The 27,196-nt window shown below is 52.8% G+C and overlaps 2 protein-coding genes across 6 annotated transcripts; both read right to left on the reverse strand.

Annotated features, from left to right (window-relative positions):
* Positions 1 to 442: 442 nt before the first annotated feature.
* Positions 443 to 5,409, reverse strand: AP5S1 (adaptor related protein complex 5 subunit sigma 1). Its single transcript, XM_028524329.2, has 3 exons — positions 5,256 to 5,409; positions 3,973 to 4,164; positions 443 to 2,684 (listed from the first exon to the last, which is right to left on the reverse strand). Exons 2-3 carry the CDS (start codon positions 4,146 to 4,148, stop codon positions 2,258 to 2,260), a joined length of 603 nt encoding a protein of 200 aa, XP_028380130.1. The 5' UTR covers positions 4,149 to 4,164; positions 5,256 to 5,409; the 3' UTR covers positions 443 to 2,257.
* An 8,223-nt stretch (positions 5,410 to 13,632) lies between these two features.
* Positions 13,633 to 23,226, reverse strand: CDC25B (cell division cycle 25B). Of its 5 annotated transcripts, none has more exons than XM_036009601.1 (16): positions 22,720 to 23,214; positions 21,733 to 21,842; positions 21,067 to 21,118; positions 19,197 to 19,238; positions 18,951 to 18,987; positions 18,584 to 18,706; positions 18,342 to 18,464; positions 18,022 to 18,135; positions 17,553 to 17,633; positions 17,260 to 17,436; positions 17,059 to 17,154; positions 16,469 to 16,531; positions 16,246 to 16,344; positions 15,922 to 16,055; positions 15,156 to 15,267; positions 13,633 to 15,001 (listed from the first exon to the last, which is right to left on the reverse strand). In XM_036009601.1, the coding sequence occupies exons 1-16, from the start codon at positions 22,920 to 22,922 to the stop codon at positions 14,861 to 14,863; spliced, it is 1,707 nt and encodes a 568-aa protein (XP_035865494.1). In that variant the 5' UTR covers positions 22,923 to 23,214; the 3' UTR covers positions 13,633 to 14,860. The 5 variants fall into 5 exon arrangements, with proteins under 5 accessions (XP_035865494.1, XP_035865493.1, XP_035865492.1 ...); XM_036009600.1 differs by having other exon boundaries at positions 18,569 to 18,706; XM_036009599.1 differs by having other exon boundaries at positions 18,022 to 18,153; positions 18,569 to 18,706; positions 22,720 to 23,211.
* Positions 23,227 to 27,196: the final 3,970 nt, after the last annotated feature.

Below are 27,196 nucleotides of genomic sequence, written 5' to 3' on the forward strand. Positions count from 1 at the left end.
TCTTTCAGAGGTAACTGTTGTGCACGGGTCCCCAGAGGCACTAAGCTTCCTACCTGCTCTGGATAATGCACCTGTATGGGCTGCCTCCCCTTCCAGGGCTTCCTGAGATAAGGGATCACCTCCCACATGCACCTGACCCTTATCTCAGGCTGTTTCTCAGGGATCCACCAAAACACCACATTTTGGTAAAGGAATTAAGTGCTACCATCCAAAGAAGACACATAAGGAGGCAGAGGTGATGCGGCAGACAAGCGGTAGAGACCTCCCAAGAAGCCTCTTGGGGGCACCCTTGACCATGATGGCTCAGACACCCACCCAGCTCAGGGCCACAGATAGACGACTTACGGTAGCTGATATGTATTAATCAATTTCACAGAAATGGAGGGTGAAACTGTCACTGAGTTGTGCCACATTATTAATTTTTAAACTTTCATGAACTTTCTTGTATTCTCCCCAGCATCTCCTCACACACAGCAGGATGAACACATCATGAGAAGAGAGAAATTCCAAGGAGGCTGGCTAAGCCAAGAGCCAGGACCCAGACAAGGAACCCGAGGACCACAATTAAGGAACTGGTTTGCACCAGAAAGATCCCAGATGGTGTCTGAAACCCCTCCCCAAGTGACCTTTGACAAACTTTCCTTCAATAGCATGCGAAAAATCATGCCTAGGGATGGAGACTTAACATTAAAATGAGACATGTGGCCCCAGCTGGTGTGGCTCCAGCCTGCAAACTGAAAGGTCACAGGTTTGATTCCTGGTCAAGGCACACGCCTGAATTGCAGGCCAGGTCGCTAGCTGGGGGCGTGCAAGAGGTAACCAATGGATGTTTCTCTCCCTCTTTCTCCCTCCCTTCCTCTCTCTGAAAAATGAAGAAAGAAATAAAATCTAAAATGAGATATGAGCCCTGACTGGTGTGGCTCAGTGGTTGGGCATCGTTCTGCAGAGTAAAATGTCACTGGTTCGATTTGAGGTTGGGGCACATACCTGAATTGTGGGTTCAGTCCTTTCTGGGTGCATGTGGGAAGCACCTGATCAATGTTTCTCTTCCTCTCTTTTTCTCTCCCTTCCCCTCTCTCTAAATATAAATAAATATTAGCCCTGGCTGGTGTGGCTCAGTGGTTGAGTGCTGGCCTGCAAATCAAAGGATCTCTGGTTTGATTCCCAGTCAGGGCACATGCTTGGGTTGTGGGCCAGGTCTCCAGTAGGGGGTGCACAAGAGGCAACCACACATTGCTGTTTCTCTCCCTCTCTTTCTCCCTTCCCTCCCCTCTCCAAAAAAATAAATAAAATCCTTTTTAAAATATTTTTAAAAATAAAATGAGACATGAAATGTATGGCTAGGCATGTTTTAAGCATGTTTGGGGCTACACGTGCTACCTGGGGAATCTGAGAACCCTCCACCATCCCTAGGGAATCTCTGCCCCTGAGCCTGCCTAATTTCCCCCCAAACCCTTTAGGGCTTTCCTAACTCCACAGAATTGAGGGGAAAAGTATCTTTTGGGCACAACTTGTCCTCCTCAATTCCTTCACCAAAGAATAAACTTTCTGATCCGCTTTATCAAACAGTTTTGTTCTATTGGCGCCAAGCAACACTGAACAGAACAACAATGATTTTGGGTCCCTAACCCACAGGGATCAGTGACATCATAGTTGGTGCTTTTAATTCAAAGTGAGAAAGACAACATCATCCAGGCCAAAACTGTTACACCCATCTGATGGCACCTTCTCTCCCTACAAACAGAAAAGCCCATGATTATTTTGAGGCTGCCCGGTGGGCATGGGCTAGCCCCAAAAGATCTACAGAATCCCCTTGAACAACTGATATATTTGTGAACTGTGGTGGAGCTGAGTCTCAGACTCCTTTTGTCCTGTGATGACTGTTCATTTGGAAGAAAAAGGTGGGCCGAGTTCCAGGTAGCTGCTCCTCACCACCCCAGCACTAGGGGGCTGGTGGACTCCATGGGGCTGGTGGACTCCATGGGGCTGGCTGGTGGAAATGGGAGAAAGTGAGATCAGGAATGAGCAGGGCAAGATCACTGTAGCCGTCTGCGTAAGTCATGTGGCAGCTCCAAGCACAGAATGTTCTATGATTCCTCCCCTCCACCTTGTCCTGTCCACTTGTTCTGGGTACGGCAGCACACCAGAGCAGGAAGGAGGCTGGGTAGAAGGAGGATGCCTAGTTTTACCTGGCTGGGTGTCTAAACATCTTTGTCCTTCCTTCTTGCCCTCTTGAAAAGTCCCATTCAGTGAGGGGTCAGCGGGGATAGGCAGCACTGAATTCCTTCTCCAGACCCTGGACAAACTGATCGTTGAGGAAGAGCAGCTGCCCATGGGGCAGGAAGCGGGCCAGGATGCCCTCAATTCGGTCAGCCCGCAGCAGGAGATTGGAGCCAGGGACCAGCAGCCGGAGATGGTCGAAGAGAAGGCGTGCCAGCAGCCGGAGTGTGCCCTCGGCCAGCAGCAGGTTCTCGTGGGCATCCAGCACCAGCACAAAACCTAATGAGAGCACACCCAGCCACACCACCGTCCGAGGCTCCTGGAAAGGGTCCCCTGCCGCCAGGCGGAAGGCCCCTTGTGGGGCCTCGTGCAGGGGTACCGGCTCATCTGAGGACTGGGGCAGCAGGTCTGTGAGGGGCCTGCCAGATGCCTGCTGCTGTAGCCGGCACATGGACTCCACCTGCCTGGGGAGAGTGAGTGGGTTACCAACTTCTGTCAACCTCATGACCACCCCTGCAGCTGGAAGATGCCATTATCCCCATATCTCAGATATAGAAAGTGAGTCCCAGAAAGACTCAATGACCTGCCTGGGGCCCCAGAGAAGGAAGTGTAAGCTGGAACAGAAATCCAGGCTCCAGCCTCCAGGCCCTGAATCATTTCACTGTGGCCAAGAGAAGGAAGATTTTGAACACAGCTCCTTGAGCTGGACAAGGGCACCTGGAGAAGAAGGTCCTGACCCACCTGCTTCACAGAGGCCTTCTCAACATAAAGAAAAGCAACCAGGGAGAAGTAGTGTCAAAGCCAGGTCCACCTTGGGCTGTCCACACTCTCCACCCTCATCCCATCTGCAACCCTTTCCAAATGAAAAAGACCTTTCACTTGGCCATCCAGACTTCTGAAAGCACTCTCTGAGCCCTTTTGAACTGTCCTCCAATTTGGGCTGTGCACAAGATGGTCTGAAAGGAGTCTGTCTGGTTTTCTGTGCCACAGGAGGGTGCAGAGGCCCAGAGAAACAAGTGGATGGCAGAAGTCTGACACAGGGCTGTCCCAGAGTGTCAACCCCCCATCCAGAATGCACAGAGACCAGGAGATTCCAGCACCTGCTGACTCTGTCTGGGATGGGAAGGCCCAAGGCCAGCCACCCTATCTGGAACAGTGTTTCCCAAACTGTACTCTGTGGATCCCAGGCTTTTGGAAGGCTCTGGACATAAAGAGGTCCCACGTAGCATATTCTCTCTCTCACTTACAGGTGGATAAAGCTACAGGCACACTAAAGGCTAAGTCCTACACTGCAAAGCATGTCTAATCTGTACTGGTGTTTGCCTGCCCACAGTCAAATCCAGCTCTATTGCTTTCTAGCCACATAACCTTGTTCAGGTAAAGTTCCTTAAACTCTCTGCACCTCACTTTACTCATCTGTAAGGTGGGGATAATAACTGTACCTACTGTAAAAGACTATTACAAGGATTAAATGAGTTCATATAAATGAAAGACTCAGAGCATAAATGCTTAGCATATACTTTAGGCTCAACAAACACTAACTAAAACAGTATTAATAGTATTATTTTCTTTAACCCTTTTCCACATAACATTTGTGAACAACTGTAAAAGACTCTTTGGAAAATGCTACTCTAAAACTTCCTCTCTGACTCTGATTCCTCTTGTTTCTCACTGCCCCCCAGAAATCCTGTCACAATCAAGCAGGTGTTCAACGAGGGTGCGGGGCGGGGCTGGGCTGGGCAGGGCAGTTACCTGGCCACGGCCAAAATCTGCTCCTTGCGGAGGAGTCTGTCCCTCTCAGCACCATGTGGTCGTGGATCATCAGGCGAATTTTCAGCACCAAAGACGCAGGAGTAGAGTACCCGGCAAAGGCCTGTGTCCTCAGCCTGTGGGGCCCTCAAGGTGTGGATGAGAAAGGCGTAGACCATGGCTCCAGGGTGGGTGCTACAGGGAAGCCAGACACCTCACTGAGATGAATGTGAAACCCTAACAGGGGAGGCAACCACAGAAAGGGTCTGTCTGACCTGGCAAGGTCTAGAAGTATGTTTGGAGGCTGCTGTGGCTGGTCACTGGTCCTCCTCAACCACCCACAACACACGCCTAGCCTCTGAATAACAGTCTGGTCAGCACCACCTCTGCCCATAACAGTCTGGTGGTGAAGAATCCTGACAACCGCAAATTTAGATCTACGAAACAGCTGGCCAGGAATCTTCAAAAGTATCAGAGTCCTGAGAGTCAAGGTAAGCTGGGGAGCTGCTCCACACTGGAGACTAAAGAGACCAGACGGCTGAAGGCAACACATATTCTGGGATGGGATCCCGGGCCAAGAAAAAAGATAGTTTCAATGAAAGATGTTATTAGGACAACTGGAAGCATGTAAATGTGGACTACAAGTTAGATAATCGTTTTGATCATTATTTCCTTATTTTGAGCACTGGGTAATGTCCTTGTTTTTAGAAAACACCCACTGACACCTCCAAACGTAGTGGTAAAGGGACATCACATCTGCAACGAAGTTACCAAAGGGGATACGATAGTTCTTTAAAAATTCTTCAAATTTTCTATAAGTAGGAAATCATATCACAATAAAGAATAAATGATGATGATGATGATGATGGTAGTGGTGGTGGTGTCATCTGGTGGCTCAGTAGCCAGCCAGGGTTTATAGGTAGAGGGTACACAGTATGCAGATATCTGTAATTAAGGGCAAACAGACCGTCGGTTTAAAATGGTCAAACAGGAAGGTTCGCGAAGGCGCTTTCAGAACAGGAGCCGCTTATCTACACTGACCCTCCAGCCCTAAGTAGAACGCTAGAAGGCCTTCACCAAGGAATCTCGCTCCCCCTCCGCCCACAGAAAAATGGTAGCAGCAAAGACCCTTTACGTCACTGCCTCGCGCAACCCCGCAGCGCAGTGCATTTTGGGGGGTGTAGTTCCTTGCTCTAGTCGGTTAGGCCTAAGCGGGGCATCCTGCTCTGAGTATAGTATACTGCCCCTTCAACCCCGGGCCGCTGTCTTCCAAGAGTCGCACTCACCCTTCCCTGTGCTCCGCAGACTTCTACTACCACGCGGCTTCGCTCGGCAGCTGGGGAAGCAATGGCGGCTGCGTGGCCCCTATGAGCCTGCGCTTACGAGTCGCGGGCGCGAGCACGAGGGTGACGCGCGTTGGGTGGGCGGAGTCCTCACGGCTAGTGCGGTGCTCGGTGAGCCAGGAGGGGGCGTTCTGGACACTAGGCGCTGCTGACCTTCCTAATCCGACGAAAGACCCGCGGCTCCGAGGTTCGGGCGTTGCCTACGCCCGTCACTTCTGGACCCGATCTGAATCAGACTAGCTCCAGCGACCGGCGACCGCGAGGGGGCGCAACTACTCATCTCGTGGACCTTTGGGAAGAAGTCGGGTGGCCGCGTCGTCGCTAGAGGGCGAGTTCAGACTCACGCCGTCCCTCGAGCGTTGTGCGACTTCGCGGGACCTGAACGTATAGGGCGGACTTCTCAAACTGGCCTATACGCGTGGGAATCATTAGACACATTCCCGGAAATTTTGACTTTGGAGGGAAATATGCACATTTGCTCGGTTTTGGAAGGTGGGATTCTGGGTTGTGGGTTTCTGCAGTGGTTTAATAGAAGGGCTCTGTTTGGAGTGGAACGTTATCAACCTCTGGTCCCAGCCCTGTCATCAGCTGCGTGTCCCTGGCAAGTCAGACACTTCGTTGGGCCCCAGTGAAGCCCACAGGATTTAGTAGGCTGCCGGATTTTTCCTTTTAACACTCCCACCTCTAACAAGCTCCCTCCTTGTCATCAAAGGCATAGTGAAGAGCCTTGTATCTCAAACCTAAAAGGTACACAATGAGGTGCCAGCTCCCAGAGCCCCGCTGTGGGGTAATAGCCCCAACTGGGGGTTTGGCCCAGAGGTATTGATACGGGGCTTAAGGCTTGGAAAATTTTAGCTTAAGGTAAATAGCCATAAATCTAGCAGGTAATGTGTATGTTAAGCTTTCCTTTCAGAAACTACAGATAAGGCCCATCCTGGCACCTAGGAAAAGCAGCCGACCTCCTTGGGCACTGGCTAGAGATTACAGCCTGGAGACATCCGTACCAGGAAGAAGCAGGGGACTACCTCTCCCCCTTGGAGACAGCTAACTGCCCAGGACAGGAATGTTGCAGCTGCTGAATCTCAAAGCCCTCTCTGCACATTGTTTGTCCTCCCCTACCCCCCTTATAAAAAGATCTGGCCAGGAAAGAAAGGGGAAGATGGCTTTGTTAGGGTATGAACCCACCATCTTCTCGGGTCACTGGCCATCTGAATAAAGCGCCCGCAAAAGATTCAATCGCTGTCATTGCTTATTGGATTTGGTAGTGACAGGCAGCCCGAATGCCAGTGTCTTTTCTGGTTACAGTATTAGGGGCTGGGCAAGGTCTGTCTTGAGACCCAGTGCCTGCCCTGGGTGGGTGTCCCCCTTGCCCACAAACATACATGCTCCTTTAATTCTTGGCTTGTGAACTACAGGAGCCTCCCCAGAGGTGTCCTAGCATTCTGTTCCTCAGAATGCCCACACTGGCTGTTCCCTCAGCCTAGAAGGCTCTTTCCTCCCCGCTTTGCCCTTCAAAATGTGCTGAGAAACTTAAGGGAAGCCTTCCTGTCCAAACTGCCCATTAGCCTTCAGGGGTCCCCTTTGCACCCAGGGTCTGCCTATGGTAGTGATGTTTCTCATGGGGTCCAGCCTGACTATGGCACCCAGCTTCACTCCCCAAGGCCATCACAAGCCAGGCCTGGAGCCAACCCAAACACACTCCTTGATGACTGAAAAAATGAAGGACAGGGCAGGGACCCTGGCACCAGGCATGCACTTTGGGCCCTTCTGGCAACAGGACCTGGTCAGGAGGGTCACTGAAGGGAGGCTAGAGGAGGTGGCCAGGGGCTGCACAGGGCATGTAGGCATTTTGACTGGGTACAACACATAACTATATTTGTAGGTGGAGAGGCAGGCCTGGAAAGTGTGGGGCCTCAGTCATAAAGCTGGGGGTGATGTTGGCTCAGTTCCTTGTCCCTGGTCTCTATCGCTGTCAGCCAGGACTCATGTCTATCAGCTGATTACAGCAGTGAGCTGGCAGAAGGCTCTGGTTGCTGGGGGCCACCTGGCATCTGGAACACAGTGTTCCGGCCTCTGTCCACTCCTCAGGCAGTGAGTCCAGTCCAAGTCCCAGGCCAGTGGGGGGCCGGCCTGTGTCAGGTACATGGAGGCAACAGCAATGAGAAGCCGACCTGAATCACTATGCTGAAAGGAGTGCAGGACTCAGATAGGGTGGTGTCCAGTTAAGTGGGGCAGACTCAGGTGCCATCCCAGGCTTTTTACAGCCCTCAGCCAGCTTACATCCCTGAGAGCACAAGCCATGTGCTGAGGACAGTGAGACAGAAAGAGCCTGGGTCCCTGAGACACCACAGAGCCTTCTTGCTGAGGAGGAACACATGCTTTAATTTTGTTAAACTGCTTCGTGGGGTTTCTCTTATGTACAGCCCAACTCCTTCCCAAGTGAGGCAGTGTGTAAAGCGGGCAGGATGCAGCTTGGCGTGTAGTAGGCACTTGGTAAATCAATACATGTCGGCAACTATTAATCCAGAGGCAGAACAGGAAAGCAGATGGAGTCTTCTGGGCTGGTGGCAACCTAGAGGCAGGGGATGAACGGGCTGACCTTCCCTGTGCTTCCTGGGGTGATGAGACCTGCCCTGAAGACAAAATGGAACAGGCTGACTCTTCTGGGGGCAATGCGTGTGCATGTTCACGCGCTCAAGGCTTTTACAGTGGTTACCCTAGAGATTGTGGTGGGGCCAGGCCCACACTTACTATGTACTGATGTGGGTTTTGTGGGATATGGATAGGAGGGTGTATGTGTGCGTATGAAAGAGAAAGATGGAGAGACAGACAGACAAAAGAAGGAAGAAAAGTAAAATTAAAGCACAAAAATAATTAAAGTGGCTTGAAGGAAGAAGATGCTGTAGATGGTTGGATCTGAGGCCTGGCCCACCTGCCTAGACGGGACGGTGTGGGAAGGCACACCTTCCTGTCCTTTCCCGTCCCCTCTATCTGGCCCTGGGCAGAGCTGACCATAGCCTCACTGCCCAGCCCAGCTCGTCTCAGGGGTGTTCTGAGTTGTGCAGGTTGCCTACAGAACCTCACATGGACCCCTTCCCCACTCCCCAAACCCTCCTCTGCTCTCTGCCCATGTCAGGGTAAGGCCTGTGCCACCGTGGCAGGCAGCCTGGTGCGTGCCTCTTCCAATCCCCCTTGGTATCCACCACCAGGATGCACTTGGTAACTCAATTTGGAAAGCAGGTTCTGTTCCCTGACTACCCAAGCACAGCAGGGCCCTGAATCACTGATGGGCAGCCTGGCTTAGGAAGTTCTGCTGCTCCTCTGTTGGTCCTGAAAGACATTAGAAAGACATCAGAAACCCCCAAATCCCGCTTAGACACCTCCGGAGACAAAGAGCTCACTCCCTCAGGGTAGCCCCATTGATTTTCAACAGCTGAAAACCCTTATCAATGATCTTCATAGACTCCGAGACTTCAGGCTACACCAGTAAGCTACCACCTACTTCTGGACTTTGGGAGAGCAATTAGGTGGAATCTGCCAGCCTCAGGCAGTGGATTTTTTTTTTTTTTAATTGACTAGCTATCCAGCCATTTCTTGAAGATTAGAGCAGGAAACCAGGAGAGAGAGAAAGGAGCTGGTTTTTGAGAATATAAGCCAGCTGAGACTGAGTGGATATGGTTGCCCTAAATAAAGGGGACCAAAGTCAGACAAGCCTTCTCCTCACTTCCCTCCAGCTCCCTGAGCCAGCTCAGACATGACAATGCCCTGGGTGGGCAGCCTCCCATGGGCCACCCAGATGGCTTCCTTCTCTGCCGCCACCCAAAGCCCTATGCACAGCCTCCTGTTACTGGGACTTAGGCAGTAGGCGACCTGCCTCCTCATACAGCAGCTGAGGTTTTCTATTACCCATCACCCAGGGGATTTTCCATGTGTGCTCCCAACCCAGGAAGCTCCTTCCCCCAGTACTCCCCTCAAGGAGCCCCAGGACCCATGGACGCAGTCCTTGGCTGGGCCCCAGGAGGACTAGTCCGTGTGTGATTCGCTCTTTCAAAGGGCCTTGCTTCCTGCAGGGCTGAGAGCCAGGAGGCCCCACGAGGCAGCTCAGGCTGGGACACGTGAGGCCCCTTCCCCTCCCGCTGCCCCAGGCCCTGCTGACTCAGAGCCTGGCAGCTGCTGTCATCACCCGCTCCTAGGGGTGTGCAAACCGTGCGGGCTGGGTGGGGCAGAGGCAACCCCAGCAGCACGGCCTGATACCCACACAAACTCCCACGGGGGTTGGACGAGATTGCTTCTTACTTTCTGCCCCATAACCAACTGCCTTCTTGAAACAATAGACCGTGAATAACTTCACATCAAACAACATTCTCTCCAGCCTGACTTTCATGGCTGCAAAACAGCCACTTCTCCATCATTACACAACTTCCCTCTCCTGATTGTTTCCAGACCCCGCATGGCCGTGGACCTCCCTTGTCAAAACACCCTTCAGCACCAACAGTTTATTGCCTCTGGAAAGCACAGTGCCTGTGTGTTCAGTTCCAGGGATAAAGGCTTTTTAGAAATTGTAAGTTTTCTAGATGGTCGTGAGCTGTCGTCAGTGGGTGGATGCAGGCCAGTGACATACAGCCACTTAACTCCAGAGTCGCTTTAACTTTGAAAGAATCTGATGGGGGAAAATCTAGAGTAAGGCTAGTATTTCACTATGGGAGAGGCTGGGTCTGTGACACTCCAACCCCTGCTACTGCCTTGTCATGGCGTGCAGATTCAGCCTTGCCCACAAAGCTCTTAGCTATATACAGCAATTAAATTTTCTAGTTAGGAGAGAAAGATTAAAATTTATCATCCCTAGCTGGGTAGCTTGGTTGGTTGGAGCATCCTCCTGATAAGCCAAGATTGTGGGTTTGATCCCTGGTCAGGGCGCACACAAGAATCAACTAATGAAGGCATAAACAAGTAGAACAACAAAGCAATGTTTCTCTCTCTCTTTCTCTCCCTTCTCCTCTCTCTCTAAAATCAATAAATTAGAATTTTTAAAAATTTACTAACTTTGATGAGAATATGAAGCAACAGAACCCTTGGACACTGCTGGTAGGAAGTAAGTTGGTATAACAACCCTAGAGAACTGTGTGGAAAATACTAAAACCAAATGTGCACCCTATAACCCAACAATTCCACTCCTGGGTACATGCGCAGTACCATTTGAAATAGTCCCAAATAATTCATGGAGGGCAGAATGAAAATGTTCTATATCTCCATCATGGTGAAGGTTACACAACTGTGTATATTTGTCAGAACTTATGCAACTGCATGCTCAAATGGGTGAATTTTACTGCATATAAATGATACCTTAATTTTTTTTTAATTTAAAACTCAGAAAAGTAGAATGAATAATTCCATGTAGGAGTTATTAATAAATTATATAAGTATAGGGTCATTATATAAATATAGGGTCTGGCACAAATAACACCCTTTTTTATTACAAAATATTTTATTACAAAATCATAAGCATGTAATTCTGTAACATAATAATATCACACTCAAGCACACCATGTAACATTATTAGGTGAAATGTTCAAATTAAAACTATAAATTCTTGCACCCATGTTACTGCCCTACCAACCACACTCAAGCAGGCATTACTTCTGCCAGACCCTGTATTTATATAATGGAATATTACACAGGGGCAAACAAGAATAAACTCCCACTAAAGAAAACATGGATGGATCCCAAAATTAGTGTGCTGAGTGAAAGAGTAAGACACAAAAGAGTAAGAGCTGTACAATTTCGTGTAAATGAAGGTCTAGGATGGGTGAAATTAATCTACTGTGAGAGTGATCAGAATAGTGGTGACCTCAGAGTTCAGGTAACCGGGAAAAACTGTGAGGAAACCTCCTGGCAGCCCTGGCTGGTGTGGCTCAGTGGACTGAGCGCCAGCCTACAACCCACAGGGTCACTGGTCCAATTCCCAGTCAGGACACATGCCTGGGTTGCAGGCCAGATCCCCAGTGGGGGGCACGTGAGAGGCAACCACACATTGATGTTTCTCCCCCTCTCTTTCTCCCTCCCTCCCCCTCCATCTAAAAATAAAATTAAAAAGAAAAGAAAAGAAGCTTCCTGGGATTGGAGATACTCCTGTATCTTGAGTTGTGTGGTGGTTCTTCTGGTCTCTGCTCTATGTATGTGTGCCCTGGAGGAAATGTTGATTATTCATCTTAAAAAGAAAACATTATTTTTGAAACTTGTCATTATGAGTTACCTGGAGAGCAATTCAGATGATGTCCAGACCCCACGCCTACCCACTGACCTGGCCAGGCCTGGCGCAGCCCAGACTCCCATCTGCATCCTCACGCGGCTCTTTAACCACGTGAGCTGGCTGCACATGGCTCCTTGCAGGCTGGAATTCCTGCCCCACCCTGTCCCAAGCAAAACAACCTTTAAAACTGGCTGGCAGCCCAGGATTTAAACCACTTCCTTGTCTGATCCTCTTCCCTTTATGAACATCCAGAAAGTTACAGCTTTTGCTGGCGGGTTGGGGAATGGGGCCACTTCTGCCTCATCCCCTGAACTTCCCAGAGTCAGTGGGTATCATGGCCTGAGTCCACCCCCTCCCCAGGCTCAGGCCCACACCTTCCTCAGGGTAGATGCCCATACCAGGGCCTTCTCAGGGAATGTTTGTTCCCTGGTTTGACCAAAGCCCCCTCCCTACCCTCCTCCCCTGTTTCTCCTGCAAAATGAGCTGAAAACTGACCCAGTGAGCTTAGGAGATAATATATAAACACGTGTGGAGCAGAGCGAGTGCCCCATGGCTGCAGCTCTGACTCGAACGGTGGATTATGAGGCAGGCAGACATGGCTGTGCATGTCAGAACCTGGCACGAGGCCTGGGCATTGTTAGACACGCAGCACCCGTTGCTCCCTTCTCCCCGGAGTGATCTGATCCAGACTGCTGGAGTGCGAAGAGGACACTCAGAGCAGAAGCCAGGCAGCTCAGCCCCACCCCCTCGGCTGTTCTGGGACCAAGGCAGGAAGTGAGGAGTGGGAGTCCTGGACAGTGGGAATGCCTGCTCTGCTTAAATCTGCCGCGTGACCTGGGGCAAGTGAGTGCCCTCTCTGAGCATACAGTTGCCTCCCTTTTCTGTAAAACCAGATAGGGGGAGACCACCTGAGCCGGCACTCAGGGTGGGGCAGGCGCATCTCAGCACGACAGTGCGCAGAGCTCAGTCTCTTTTTCAAGCACCTAAATAGCCATTTCTCTTTCTGGGGCAAGCCCCCTCACCCAAATAAATGTTGGCCTTCGTGTCAGCTGCCTGCTTGGTGATAGAGGGGGATTCTGGAGTCTTCAGGGCCCCAACCTCCCTGAGCAGAGGCCCAGCCCCTCCCAAGGACCCCCCGCCTGTTGTGTCCTTGCAGGGGGCTCTGGACCAGGAATAAACACCAATCATTTAGGCATAAAAAACTTGGGGGTCAAGCAATGATCCTTTAGACTCAGCGTGGGAATCTGGAGTCCGTTCTTGCTGCTAGAAATAGCCTCCATCTTCCCAGCTACCTTTTGGAGTGAATAATCTACTTCAAAAGGTAGACGGACTTCCACGGAAAGTGGTAATGACCCCTGATATGTGTGCACTCTGTATCAGGCAGCAAAGGAGTCCCTGCAGTCACAAACAGCTCACATTGTGTGTTTATTGTGTGTGTCTGTCTTTAACAGCAGTGGTATTCCCAGGATTCCCTGCGACACTAAGTTTGGGCCTGGAACCAGTCCTCCCGGATTGGTCCTTTCCCACTCTCTGGTCTTGAGCCCAGCATCTCCTAGATGGTGGAAGCTCTGCTGGGTCTAGGGATCCTGAGAGGAAAGCCATTTCCCTGACCAGGGCAGGAAGGCTTCTGGGGGGAAGTGACCATTGAAATTGAGCCTTACAGGAGGAATAACAGATAAGGGAGAGCATTTCTGAGGGTAGCACAGCAAATGCAAAGGCAAGGAACTGTGAAGAGGAAGGTGTGGAGCATCTGAGTCAGCCAGAGGTGAGGAATGAGGCTGCGGAGAGGCCAGATTCCTCCAGCAGTGGGGAGCTATTGACAATTCTAGAGAGGAGTCACAGAGTCACTCTTGCCTTCTTGGCTCAAAGTTTAGGAAGGATGGGCCCAGGGGTGCTTGAGCAGCCAGATGAAGGGAAGAGGGAGGCTGGATCCAAATGCTTGGCAAGACTTGGGAAGATGGCGTGAGGCTGCCTTCCAGGAGCCGTCCAGCCCCATCTGCTGAACTGCCCCGCCCTATCCCACCATCAGGGTCTACGCGGTCTTGTCAAGAACCTCACAGGACACAGTGCTGGTTGCTCAACGTGTTCAGTGCTTTATTGAGATGAGGCCCTAACAGATGACTCTTTCAGGCCTTTGAGCACAGCCCTCCCACATCCTGAGGTTAAGAAGTAAGAGGTGGCTCTGTCCTTGGTTTAGCTGCTTCCATCACATCTCCTCTTCAGTATTTCCAAACTTTAAACTGTAAAGACTTTGTTCAGACAGACAGACACATATACACTTCTACCACAGCCTGGCATGCTCACTGAAATGATTCCACTCAGCAGTTTGTAGTTGCAAGGCATTGTGCATCTACAGCATCCATCAATTCATCCATCCATCTGTCCATCCACAACAAGACAGCAGTGAGTTCTGACAAGTCAGGCCCCAGGGTTCACAGCAGCTGGGGCTGGGATTCCAGTGAGGTTACGGATGCAGGCTTTAGCCCTCGCCCAGGGGCCCCCGAGTATGATAACAGCCCTTTCTGAGGCAACAGAAGACAGACCAAGTGGCTAAGGTTTGAGTTCCAACCCCAACTGGACAGGGGGACCTAATGGGTAACTTTGGGTTGGGGCAGGGCTCCCTTCTTCTCTTAGGGTGACTGCCTGACCACCTGTGAATGTCCTGAGATGGGCAAAAGAAATCAGACAGACAAACCAAGCATGCAGGTAACACTGAAACAGAAAGAGTAAGAGCTTATGTTTGTGCTGCAGGTGCACATAAGGAGGGACAGGAAAGAGGGGACAAGAAAGGGGGACACTCTGACACACGTGGACTGCTGTGAGGGCCAGGGCACAGTGCTGACTCCCAGCGCCGGGAGGAGTGTGGCTCTGGCCCATCTTGGGGGCTGTGGCTTTCCCCCAGCTTCATACATGCAAACAACCAAGTCCCTAGAAAAATGGGGGCTCTTCTGGACACGAGAAGACAAAGGGTTAACCCCAACAAGGAAGAAAAAAAGCAAAAAGTTCCCGCTGGACACAAAATACTTCCTCTGAGTTGGACTTACTCCAATTTCACTAAGTCAACAGCGTGGGTTCTTCCAGGGGCTGGGGTGTCAGTAGGGGGCAGCACCAGGATATGGAGTATGGCTGGAGTGAGACAAGGGGGTCGGGGCTGGGGGCAGATGGACGGGACACCCTCACTGTCTTTCCCTGGACAGTACCTGGGGCCCCGAGCAGACCCTCAGGCCTATAGGCCCCTGGGTGCCTGGTGCCCAGGCTGCCCAGGGCCATGAAGGTGGGCGAGTCCATGGCTGGCCTCTCACTGGTCCTGCAGGCGGTTGCAGAGCTCCCTCCGGCTCCGCTCCCCAGTCCAGCTGCGCGTCTTGAGGCGGAAGGTCTTCAGCTTGTCCTTGAAGGCCTCGTGGTTCATGGGTCGATAGTCCTGAGGCTCACAGAAGGTCTAGGGCAGGATGGGAGGGGTCAATCAATGTGGGGGAGTGGATAACTTCGGGTGCGGGGCGGCCCCCTGCCTCTCTCAGGGTGACACCCAGCTGAGCCCCTTCCTGGCAGTCCAGCCCTCCCATGGAGGCAGTGGCCACCCCCGCCCGTGGTACCGGGTGCTGTGGGAAGAACTCCTTGTAGCCGCCTTTGAGGATGTACATCTCGGGATAGTGGAGGCTGGGGTAGACATTGATGGCCCGATCTCGTTCCCTGATGAAACGGCACCTGGGGCCAACAGGGGTGTGAGGATCAGAGCTGGGCGTGCAACAAGGGGGGCACCCGTGCCCACTCCTTCAAGGGCCCTGGAGGACCACGGGAGGCGCAAGTGCAGACACGTTCTGACCAGTCTGGCCACTGGGCACAGAAGAGGCTGGGGAGCTGGAAGGAAGGAGGAAAATCAAGGGGGCCTCTCTGTTTCTAGAAGGCAGTTGCAGAATCTCTTTTAGTAATATGTGAGGGCCTGGACCTGGGCAGGGGAAGCAGAACTAGAGAGGCTGACAAAACTCCAGAGCTGCATTGAGGAGGTCTGGACAAGACTTGGTGAGGGGGAAGAGGTGAGGAAAGGAAAGGACATCTGAACACTGGAAGGGTCATTGTCACTGAGGACTGGGACTGGACCCTTGGATTTTAAGGATACTGCTGAAGGCCTGGAACCAGGTTTTCAAGTGGGGGTGGCAGTAATGGATGGCGGGTGAGGCCTGGTGGAAAGGACAGTAGGGGGGAGACAGGAGGAGGGTGCTATGCCCAAGGAAGCAGGGGTGAGGTCTGCTCCAGGCGATCAGATGCGACAAGGGGCCCAGGCCAAGGAGGACTGGGCGCAGGGCTCTCGGCCATAGGATGGCTCCGGCACCCACAAGCTTGGGTGGAGCTGGGACTCACATGCGGGGCCCACGCTCAGATGAGAATTCACAGTGGAAAATGAGGATGATTCTCTTGTCCAGGCCACGGGCCATGATGGGGCTCTGCAGCAGGAAGATCTCGGCGTCCTGTTCCAGGGGCAGGTTCACGGCAGTCTGCCAGAGTAGCTGGAGATCAGGCCGCAGCCCTGGGCCTGGGCTGTGGACCCCTCCCCTAAGCAGTTCCCATCTTTCCAGTGGGTGACCCCACCTCTTGCTGGGCAGGACCCTTCCCCACAAGAGGGCGCCCCCACAGAGGAAGGATGGACCTGGTGGGTCTTTAGCACCTCTCGTCACCCTGTCTCACCTTGATGTGCCCGCCTTCATATTCATAGGGGTATCTGCAGTCCACGATCACAAACTTCTCCACAATATTGCTGAACTTGCCCATCAGCAGGGCCACCACCTGTAGGAGGCCACGGGGTTAGGTCCCAGCAGGTCAGGCTGGCAGGCCAGGGCTGACCCCTAACCCTGCCCTACGCTGCCCAGTGCTTGCGGCCTATTCCCAGGGAAGTCTAACACGCACATACCGTTTCCGGTGAGATGTACTTGAGGTCTTGGTGCTTTCCATCCACAGTCTGTAGGAGGAAGGCCTAAAGGGAAGTGGGGAGAGAGAGACTGAGAAAGAGAAGAGGAACAAAGTGAAATGGGCAAGATGCGGTGCATGGGAAGGATGGAGTTTCTTTCCCAAGCCCAGAGGCCACACCTAACTTGAGCTTCAAATTCAGCTCTGATTCCCATAGCAACCGATTGGCACCTCTTGGGTCTGAAACCCTGGGAAAAACCTTCTAAGGGGAAATGAATGGGAGCAGAAGCGATGGACTCCTGCCTCCTGCCCCCAGCTCTGCCAATCCTGGGGATGAAGCTTGAGGAGGATCAAGCTAGATGTTAGTTTGGAAATGTTGTTCAAGGTAGAGACACCACCCGATGCCCGGACACATGTGAGAGAGTCGAAGGCCAAGGAGAGCCAGAGATGAGTCTAGGTGAGAGTAAAGGGTAACAAAATGCAAAGGACAAAGCCAAGGAGCCTCTGGGGAGAGAGGGCAGCACTGAAGTAGCTACTGGGCTCAGGGAACACAGTCAGTCAGGGGTGGAGCATGAGGGTCTTGCCAACCGGTACCTTGGAGTAATCCCCAATCAGTTCACGGTGGTCGCTGTCCAGGATGTTCTCAATCTCGTCGTGACACAGGGACTTGGAGCGGAGGACACGGGCCTTCTGTGAGACAGACGGCAGCCAGGGTCAGGGGGAAGGCTGTTCCTCCATGCCCGCTCTGGCTGGTACCCCACCCTTGCCTGCACACTGGCTGAGAAGGGCACTCACAGGCTCCTCAGCCTCCTGCTGCTCCTCCAGAGGGGTCACGCTTCTCCTCCGCTTGTTCTGTATGGGCAGGTCCCTGTCCTGGGGCCGCTCCAGCCTCTTGAGTATGGGCCGGATCACGCTGCAGGGCATGGACGGAGAGCGGAAGAGCCGCTGGCACTTGCTGTACATGATGAGGTCCTGGCAAGGGCGGTGGGATAGGGATCAGAGTGCTCAGCTCCTGCTCCCCCCGCAATCACACCTGGAGGGTAGGGCCCCACCCTCCAAGTTCTCAGGGGGCCACCCCAGAAGCTCACCTGTTCTTCCTCCTTTTCTGAATTCTTGACCAGTGGGGCACTAATGAGGCTCTCCATGCCTGGGGGTACTGAATCATCATCCTGAGGCCAAATCAACAAAAATATGGTGGTACCCACAGGCACAAGCCAAACCCCTCAAGCCACAGTCCATCTCTGTTCTCCCAGCACCTCCGCATAGGGCAGCCCCCCAGAGCCAGGAGATGGCAGGGATCCCTCACTGCTGGGACTTGCACAGAGCCACGAGAAGCAGGAGCACCTTCCCTCTGCCCTGTCCATCCTCCCTGCACTGCAGCACCAGCCACCTGCTCTTCTCTGATTGGCCAGAGGTCAAGCTGTGACTCAGCTACTCTCAATTCTTCTCCTAACATTGGAGTAAGATCATAGTCTTGCTGCAGGAGCTGGGAGCTCTCCTCTTTGGGAGATCCCAGGGAGGGAGATGTAGGGGGCCCGATGGAGCAAGGCTGCTTACCTTTAAGTCATTCTCCAGGATGTCCACAAACCCATCATCCTCATCAGGAGCCCCTTTGGTGGGGGTCAGGGAGAAACGTTGAGCCAGGGGACTCAGCTCCTCCACCTCCATCTTCTGCTCAGGGGTGAGACACTTGGGTGGGTGAAGAACAGATGCAGACTACTCAGGGGTGGGGAGTGGAGGCAGTCCCCACCCTTATCCTTCTGAGAAAAGGTCCCCCCACCTCAGGCTCTGAATCACCCTCCCATTCCCCGGCTGCCTTTGGGGTCACCCGCCCTGTGGGCATGCCTGCCCTGCAAGGGTCGGCTCTCCTGATGTACCATCAGGTCGGGGGCTGAGCTTGGCCTCTGGGCAAAGGCTTCTCTGCGGCTGGCCCACTCAGCCAGAGCATGGGCATGGCTGGGATGTGTGGGTGCCTGTGGCATCTTGAAGACAAATCCATCCTGTGGGCAGAGTGGGGGCAGTGAGTGGGTGGGCATCGTCAAATGCCAGAGAACCACCCAGCACCCACCCCCCCCTTCTCTCCCTGAAGTGTTTCCACTCTGGCCTGCAGGAAGCGCACATTCTCTTTGTCCTCCCCAGGGCTGTGGGCAGGCTGGCCACGCTCCTTGCTCTTCCTCCAGCTGCCAGGCGCTTGGGAGTTGGTGATGTTCCGCAGCACAGGGCTATGGCTCAGAAGCCTCACCTAGAGAGCCAGGAGGGCAGCAGTTACTGAAAGCTACATTTCTCTGGCACCAGCCCAGGCCCTACCTTCTCCCATCCCTCCCCTGAATCCCCCTGCTCACCCATCCGCCTCCCAAACCCCATTTCCCACGGCCAGACATCTGACACCAAATGTACCCTCTGGGAGTTGAGTCCCAGAGTCCTCCTGCCCTTCCCCAGTCCTGGCCAGTGTGCCTGAGCCTCCTGTCAGGCCTGAGGGCACTCACCGGCAAGGACCGGAAGCGTCGGATGGTGAGCTGCTTGCTGCAAAGGAAACAGGGACATGTCAGGACTGCAGAGTCCAGGACCATAATGAAGAACATACAGGATGCCTCTCCACCAGAGCTCCGTGCACCTCCCCCAACGGGAGAGCCTGGGAGAGCACCCACCCCATGCCAATGGTGGGCGGGGGGCAGAGGCAGCCTGTGGTGGGTAGAACACCAGAGCTTGCAAGAGGAAGTCCAAGCACTTACTTTTGAATAAACCGGCTAGCTTCCTGGATGGCCTGTTCAAACCTAGGAGAAAGCAGAGTCAGTCTCATGCAGTCCACCTCCCACTACAGCCCATCATCTGCCACCAGCATCAGATCCCCAGTCCACAAGACCTGGGGACAAGGGCCAAGGACAGTGGAAAGGGGAAGCAGGAAGAATGTCAGCCATCTGGGGACCCGTGTGTTGGGGAGGGGGAAGATGAGAGGCAGCCTGGGATTTTAAAGGCTGCCCTGGATGGAAGAGGGCCCAGAGAATGGCAGTAAATGGGAGACAGCTGGGGTAGGTCGAGGGTGGCTGAGCGTTACCCAGACAACGTTCACGCCAGCTTGCCCACAGGCCTTCCACCTGTATGCAAATCACCTCATGGGGCCATTCAGCCACCAGGAAAGGCATTCATCCATCCCTGGGTGACAGCCTTGGCCAACAATGTGGGTGTCTCCAGGGCCTGGATGCCAGCAAGGCTGGGCTTCCCTCCCCTTGTGTGGGGCCATCCTGGCTCCCTCCAGGACGGGGGCCTGGTTTAGTGTGCCCCTGGATTAGCCAGCGTCTGCCATGCCACACCTCCTAGTGACGAGTGTGTAGGGTCACATTCTCTTTTCCCTCCTGTGGAATTTTTCAGGACCCAGCCTCTGTCCCACCCACTCCTCTTGCCTCAGGAGAGGCCAGCAGGCAAGGGATTCCAACAGATGTTCCTTTTGAGGCTGGAGCACAAGCCTCTGTAGATAGGCCCCACCCCCCTAGCTGTGTTACCAGAGACCACCTGCCACACGGGGCTTTGTGCATCTGTGCGTACACACACACACATACAAGCTTCTTTCTGAGAAGCTATGTAACCGTCACCGCAGGTGTTGGGGGTGGGGGGGCACTGAGGAGTAAAACATCAAGGGGTTGGCCCCAAGGTATATGTGTGGGGGTGGCTGTGCCCAGCCAACCTGGCATCAGGACTGACCAATATCATTGTCTTGGTTTCCAACCTGCACCTGGGCCTTGGGGGTGAAGCAGGCACAGCTCTGCATTGCCACCAAAACCTAACTTCGGTCCCTCCACCCAATTCTCTCCCCATTTCCTGTTTGTGAACAAACCCTGCAGCCCAGCCCAGTCTGATCAAAGGCAGTGGGAGGAAAGACAGTCATTGCCCTAAACCCAAAGCCATAGTGCCGCCCCCACCCCCCACCCCTGCCCAGGCTGGGGATGCCCAGCTGTTCTCACTAATGCCTGGCAGCTGCCCTCCCTGCTGAGGCTCGAACAGCTGGATGGGAACAGCTGTGTTCTGGAAGGTACTACTCCTGCCCTACAACCAAGGTGGTGGGACATATCCTGAGCAGAGCCCATCAGACCACTCTCTAGGCCTTCTCACAAAGGGCCTGGTCCGGGGTGGCCCAGAGGGTCAACTGTCACGAGAGGTTGCGGATAGGATGGCTGTGGGTTACACCAGCCTGCAGCAACTGTTCTGTTTGGCCTAGTGATACGAGTTTTGAATTAGGACCGTATGTTAAAAGTATGATATTTCACCAAAAAGACAAAATGTGTATAGGCAGAAAGGAAAATGGGACACATACCAGGCCTCTATTCTCATAAGGGCTGGCTGGCATCAAGTATCTGCTGCTCCCACAGGCCACTGTCCCCGCCACCCTGGCCCTGAGCCCGATCTCAGCCGCTCCTGTGAGGGCAGACCCTTCTCCAAGACAGGGAGCAGAATCCCAGAACTTAAGGTCAATTAGTTCCTCCACATGGAGATCTGGAGGGGTCTGTGCACTCTCCCAGGCTACCCCAGTGAGTTTACACCACAGCTGGGATTCCCAAAGGCAGATGCCAACTCCTCAGTAATAGGGAATCCCTCTTCTCTACTCACGTCTGCTCTGCCATCTGGGGGTCCATGGGGCTGGGGGAATCCATGCAGAGACCTGAGGGGACAGAGTGGTTTGGTTTAAAAGTAGTGCCATTTTCTGCACTCCCCCGCCCCCCAATCATGTTCCAGCTCTACTCAGAGAAGGGGTGGGGGGGGGGTTTCTATTTCATATCTTGACATATTCAAAAGTGAAGAAAAACCCTCCCTTCCATGGACTCCAAGGGTTGACACCAGCCCCCAAATGCCCAGAGCTCCACTTCCCATTTACTATGGAAACGCCTCTACACAGTTTGTAAACCAAAACTGCTAAGCATTTTTTTGTGAACTGGTTTAAGATAATTTGTTCTGGAAGAGATGGCAGCTTTTTTTAAAGGGAAATATAGCTGAGGATCAAAGTGAGATAAATAACCCGCTTTCAACTCTAATGCCTCCCAGGCGGGGCTGTGGTTCAGGAGCTTTGGTTTTAAGTAGGTGAGACCTTATCCCCTGCAGAGGGCCCTGCCCAGCCACCAGCCCTGCCATTCTGGGCTGGATGTGGTGAGCCCCACCATAGGTGTACAGGGGGACGCTTCTCAGGCCCCCAGGTTGTTGGAAGGATGTTAGTCTGATTGGCAAGTAAATGGGCAGGCTCAGGCTGCCCCCGCTCCCCCAAACTCCCCTGGGCCTCACCTGCATCAGAAGATTCAGATGACTCAGACGACAGGGAGGATGCAGACGCTCGCCGAGGAGACAGGGATAGGCGTGTGAGCAGGCTGCCTACCTGACTCTTTGGGCTCTCCCTGGGAAGGGAGCAGGGACCCAGAGAAGCAAAAAAGTAAATGTGGGGTTCAAGGGCTGGCTGGCCCATGTTCCCACCAGCCACCCACTTCCATAGAGCCCACCCAGCTTCTGCCTGCCCCAAGGGAGGTGATGACATGGAAGCCCTCTTCTCAGGCCAAGGCAGCCTCCTTCTCCTGAGGCCCTAAGTGTCTTCTCTTTGTCGATTGGTTTAAGACCCTCCTGGGTACAAGGGGAGGTGAGCCCAAGAAAAAAGGAAGAAGCCGGGCTGGGGTTCATCCTGGGGGATGGTGGGGCAGCTGAACAGCCCTGGAGGGCCTTTAGGCTCCTACCCATCCACAAGCCTTCCTGGAGGAAAGGCCAAGGTTTGAGTTTCCGTTCCTGGGAGGACAACCCAGCCTGGAGCCTGCAGGCTAGCTCAGGGAGTAGGACCAGCATTCAACCCTTTAACCCCAGGAAAGAACTAGGGGAAGAGGGAGCAGAGGCAATGGACATAGAACTGGACTGCTCTGCCACCCTCAAATTCCCCCTCCAGGTTCATGATCCCCTGCTTGGGGCAAAATGGTGGCGATTTGGACAGAAATTAGGGAGGGAGCATGGTGGAGGCACACTGAGAAAGGAAGAGGAGGGGAAAAAAGAGGGTCTTCAAAGTCTTGTACTGGCCAAGAGCAGGTCTGGAGACTCACACCTGGAGAGTGTGAGCGGCACAATCCTGGTCTCACCGCCCTTGTCCCCAGCCCCCAAAGCAGGCTCTGCCCGGGATGCCTCCCCACTACGCTTCTCGGATTCGGATCCCGTGTCGGGGTCCCCAAGGGGCCCGTGTCCAACATCCTAGTGTCGACTTCTCAACCCACACCCAGCCTCCTTAGGGTGCCCTACCTGCCAAGCCCGGCGAGGTCGTGCATGGTCTGGGTGAGGGTGGCGACAGGCGAGGAAGTGGCCGCGCGCTCCGGGGACCCCAGGAAGCCAGGAGCTCCAAGCCGGAGGCCCGGAAGGTGGCTCGGACGCACAGCGCCACCGCGCACGCTCCCCGGACTGAGAGCCGAGCTCCGTGCGGTGGTGTCCGGCTGGGGCAGCTCCATCGTGGCGGGGCCCGCAGAGGCTGTCCGCACGGCGGGGGAGCCGGGAGACCCACAGACACTGGGCAGGGCTATCCAGGACCAGGTGGGGAGCGGGCCGGGATGGAGGTGGGGGGGAAGGGAGGAAGAGCAACGGGGCCGGCCGGAGCGAGGGAGGAGAGGGAAGCGGGGAGGGTGGGGAGGGGGATGGAGGGATGTGGGGACCAGCCACTAGTACGGGAAGCCTCTAGCAACAGCTGCCACCTCTACCTCCTTATATATTCGAAAAATAACAGCGGCCGCGCCGCCGGACGCCACCAATGGAGGCTCGGGTTACAGGAGGGCGGGACTGAGGGCGGGGCCCGGCTGGTTTAGCCTCAGCGCCTTTCACCCCGTGGACGACGCCCTCAGCTAGACCAACCCGGCCCCGCCCATTTCCAGGCTTTGGGTGAAGCCGGGAAATTGGGGTTTCTCCCACGCCCCACCCTCCGTACCCCACCCCCACAAGCGAGGGGGCCTGATAATCCTGGTTCCCCAAAGTCCGCTTTTCCGGGTGTGGTTTGGAGTTATACACCCCCAGGGGAGAGAGCCCCAGGGGAACCAACATCCTCTAGGGTGTCCTCAAGAGGAACCCCCGCGGTTTAATAGCAATTCCAAGCCCAGGTAGGCACTGTGAGAAGCACCGCTCCAGGAGTTTGCCAAACTCAGTTGCACTATGCGGTGCGTTCACCGCTTTACAGAAGGGGACGTTGAGGCGTGGAGAACAAGTTCATTAACTCTTTCAAGGTTACACGGTTTGGCAAGTGGTGGAGCTGATTCTCCCCAGGCACCTCCCCTTGTCGCTTGTGCAGCTTCCCTACTCCACCCCACCCCCCACCCCCGCCCACAGGCGGCCCCAAAGCTAATTCCCACCAGGAGCCCCAGCGCAGGAAGGGGACTCACAGTGGGGGCCAATGGGTAAGTGATGGGTGCTTCCAGGGTCCCCAGGTTAGATGTGACACCAAGGGGTCCAGTTTTCCCCCAGCTGCCCCAGAGGAGGCTCTAATGCAGGGGTGGCAGACTCATTTTCACTGGGGGGCCACATCAGCCTCGAGGTTGCCTTCAAACGGCCGAATGTAATTTTAGGGCTGTATAAATGTTAACTACTCCTTAACAGTTAAGCTAGAGCTAGGTGCTGCTGGTTAGAAACAAGGTGCCGACCGGGTAAAACGAGGCGGGGGGCCGGATTCAGCTGGGGGCCTGGTGTTTGCCACCTGTGCTCTAATGTTTGGCCTGGCCATTGGTCTTGGCGGTGAGAGCTGAGGAGGGTGTGGATGACCTCAAAACCCAGTTAGGGAAGTATTTCCTGCCCACTGACAGTTTGGCTAATGTGGTGCCAATGGGCAGCGAATTGTTTAACTGGTGCTTCTTTGATGATCTCAAAGGCTGAATTTGTTACTAGATTAAAATGAGCATCTTCTAGCCCTGGCTGGCGTAGCTCAGTGGATTGAGTGCGGGCTGGGAACCAAAGTGTCCCAGGTTCGATTCCCAGCCAGGGTACATGCCTGGGTTGCAGGCCATAACCCCCAGCAACCGCACATTGATGTTTCTCTCCCTCTCCCTCTCTCTCTCTCTCTCCCCCCCTCCCTTCCCTCTCTAAAAATAAATAAATAAAATCTTAAAAAAAAAAAAATGAGCATCTTCTAATTATCTAATCACCTTCCAGCCAGCCTGCTTTTCTGCAACAAGGCCGGAAGGCTGTACCCCAAATTGCGTGAGTGGTAAGCAAGCAGCTTTTGCATCCTGTCTTCGCAGGGCAGAGGTGCTCTCTGGCTGAGAGGGGCACAGCTGGGGACAGTAGGACTTGCAGCCTTGTGCCCCTTCCCATGTAGCTGCAACCATCGGACCATGTCGTGAAAATGGAGGGCCTGGCTGTGGGGATTTGGGCTGGCCTGGAGACTGACGCATAGAGGGAGGGGATGGGAAGACCCCAGTCTCACCTCAGAGGGATGACCTGGGTGGGGGTCATGACTTTTCCTTTCTCAGCGTTTTGCCCAGTTCCTGTGCTGTGCCAGGACCATGGAAAGAAATGAATGACCGGGCACCGATTGTGCACATCAGGCGCTGGGCTGGGTGAGGGGTCTGCTGTGACCCTGGAGCATTGCCAGTGGGATGATAAATTAACTCGTGGTTATACAATCCTTCCACTTCTCCAAGCTTGCTCCCAAATAGCATCTTTTGTGTGTGTGTGTGAGTGGGGGGACTAATTTTTCTGCTATTTTTTTGTTATGGACTGACATGTGCAATGTTTTTAAAACATTGGTACATGGTACCGAAAGATCAGACAAAGGAGAAAAGTCAAAGGGTACATGAAGTTAGTGAAAATCCAACCTCCCACCCCACACAAACTGTCAGGACCCCTCCTCAGAGGCAGCCACTATTGTAAGTTTGTTGCATCATCTGCAACGGTCCAGGCCAATAAAAACACAATGCAGGGCGCAAATATGAGCCACATGTGTAATTTAACTTTTTAGTAGCCACATTAAAAAAATAAAAAGAAACATAAAACATTTTATGATTTTACTTAACCTAATGTATTCAAAATATCATTTCAACATACTGTTACTAACATAACAATTATTAATAATATATACTTATGTACTTTTTTCTGGTACCAAGCCTATTGCACATTTTATATCACAACACATCTCAACTTGGATGTGCCACATTTCAAGCGTTTGACAGCCACATCGGGGATCAGTGGCTACGAGAGTGAACAGGGCAGGTCTACACATTTACAAGCAGACGTGTGTCCCTATTCTTATAAATACACAAACAAAATATGAAACATTATTTTATGCTTTCTCTATTTCACTGGAACATAGATCCATATTAGTGCCATAATGGTATATATTTCCTGAATTCCCTAATGCTAAACACTTAGGTTATTAGCTTTCCCAAGGATGCAGAAGGTATGCCTTGAATGAACAACTAAAGAGCAACTGCTGGAAGGTATGGGTTTTATTCATTGAAATCTCCTCTTCCCTTTTCTCAATCTCATCTCCTCAAACTGGCTGAGTTATTGAAGAGCAGGGACCATGTCATTTCCCTCTCCACCCTTGTCCCAGCACTTCAGATGGGCCCAGCCACAGGTTGGCTTCTGACCCCAATATTCTACTTCTAGAGATTTCTCTTAAGGATATGATGAAAGTACAAACAGATGTATATTCACTGAGTCATTTTTAATAACAATGAAACATGGAGCATAAGCTGGATGTCCTGCAACATGGGAACAGCCAATGAGGGTGTAATACCTGTGTATAGTCTGCAGCTTTTAAAGAGAACAGGTGCTGGGGGGTAAGGATGCCTGGCACCTGCCTGGGGCCCAATAAGTAACTGTTGATTATTTAATGATTACATAGTGGGCTCTTGGAAAATGGCCCTTTGAAGAAAGGATTCCTAAAGTAAAAGAAGTTTGAACTGATGTAGATACTTACTGACATGAAAAGATATTTACAGTATTGGCTACAAAATATTATGCTGGTGTGGCCCTATTAAAAATAATGAAAGAGCCCAGGCTGGTGTGGCTCAGTGGACTGAGTGCCACCCTGTGAACCAAAGGGTCACTGGTTTGATTCCCAGGCAGGGCACATGCCTGGGTTGCAGGCCAGGTCCCCAGTTGGGGGTGCGCCACAGGCAACCACCCATTGATGTTTCTCTCCCTCTCTTTCTCCCTCCCTTCCCCTCTGTCTAAAAATAAATAAATAAAATCTTTAAAAAATAATGAAAGAAAACTTCCTGCCCGGGCTGGTGTGGTTCAGTGGACTGAGCACTGGCCTGCGAACCAAAGGGTCGCTGGTTCGATGCCCAGGTAGAGGGTGCGTGAGAGGCAACCAACCACACATGGCAGTTTCTCTCCCTCTCTTTCTCCCTCTCTTCCCCTCTTTCTAAAAATAAATAAATAAAATCTTCTTTAAAAATTAAAAAAAATAAAAAAAGAAAGAAAGAAAACTTCCCTAAAATGATGAAGAAAATAGACATGCAAGTCTAGGAAGCACAGAGAGTCCCAAACAAGACGGATGCAAAGAGGCTCACTGCAAGACACATCATAATTTAAATGCTAAAGGTTAAAGATAAAGGGAGAATCTTAAAAGCAGCAAGAGAAAAGCAGTTACCTACAGAAGAGTTCCCATAAAACTGTCAGCTGATTTCTCAGAAGAAACTTTCAGGCTAGTGGAGACTGGCAAGAAGTATTCAAAGTGATGAAAAGCAAGGACCTACAGCCTAGATTACTCTCTCCAGCAAAACTATCATTTAGA

Source organism: Phyllostomus discolor, chromosome 9 (assembly GCF_004126475.2).
Source record: "Phyllostomus discolor isolate MPI-MPIP mPhyDis1 chromosome 9, mPhyDis1.pri.v3, whole genome shotgun sequence".
Taxonomy (NCBI): Eukaryota; Metazoa; Chordata; class Mammalia; order Chiroptera; family Phyllostomidae; genus Phyllostomus; species Phyllostomus discolor.

Coding starts and splice junctions, on each gene's coding strand:
- CDC25B (XM_036009599.1), bottom strand. CDS start 22,922: ATGGAGCTGCCCCAGCCGGACACCACCGCACGGAGCTCGGCTCTCAGT. Junction 21,843..22,719: donor GACCTCGCCGGGCTTGGCAG/GTAGGGCACCCT, acceptor CTCCCTTCCCAG/GGAGAGCCCAAAGAGTCAGG. Junction 18,465..18,568: donor AGAATGTGCGCTTCCTGCAG/GCCAGAGTGGAA, acceptor CTCTGCCCACAG/GATGGATTTGTCTTCAAGAT.
- AP5S1 (XM_028524329.2), bottom strand. CDS start 4,148: ATGGTCTACGCCTTTCTCATCCACACCTTGAGGGCCCCACAGGCTGAG. Junction 2,685..3,972: donor CAGATTTTGGCCGTGGCCAG/GTAACTGCCCTG, acceptor CACTCTCCCCAG/GCAGGTGGAGTCCATGTGCC.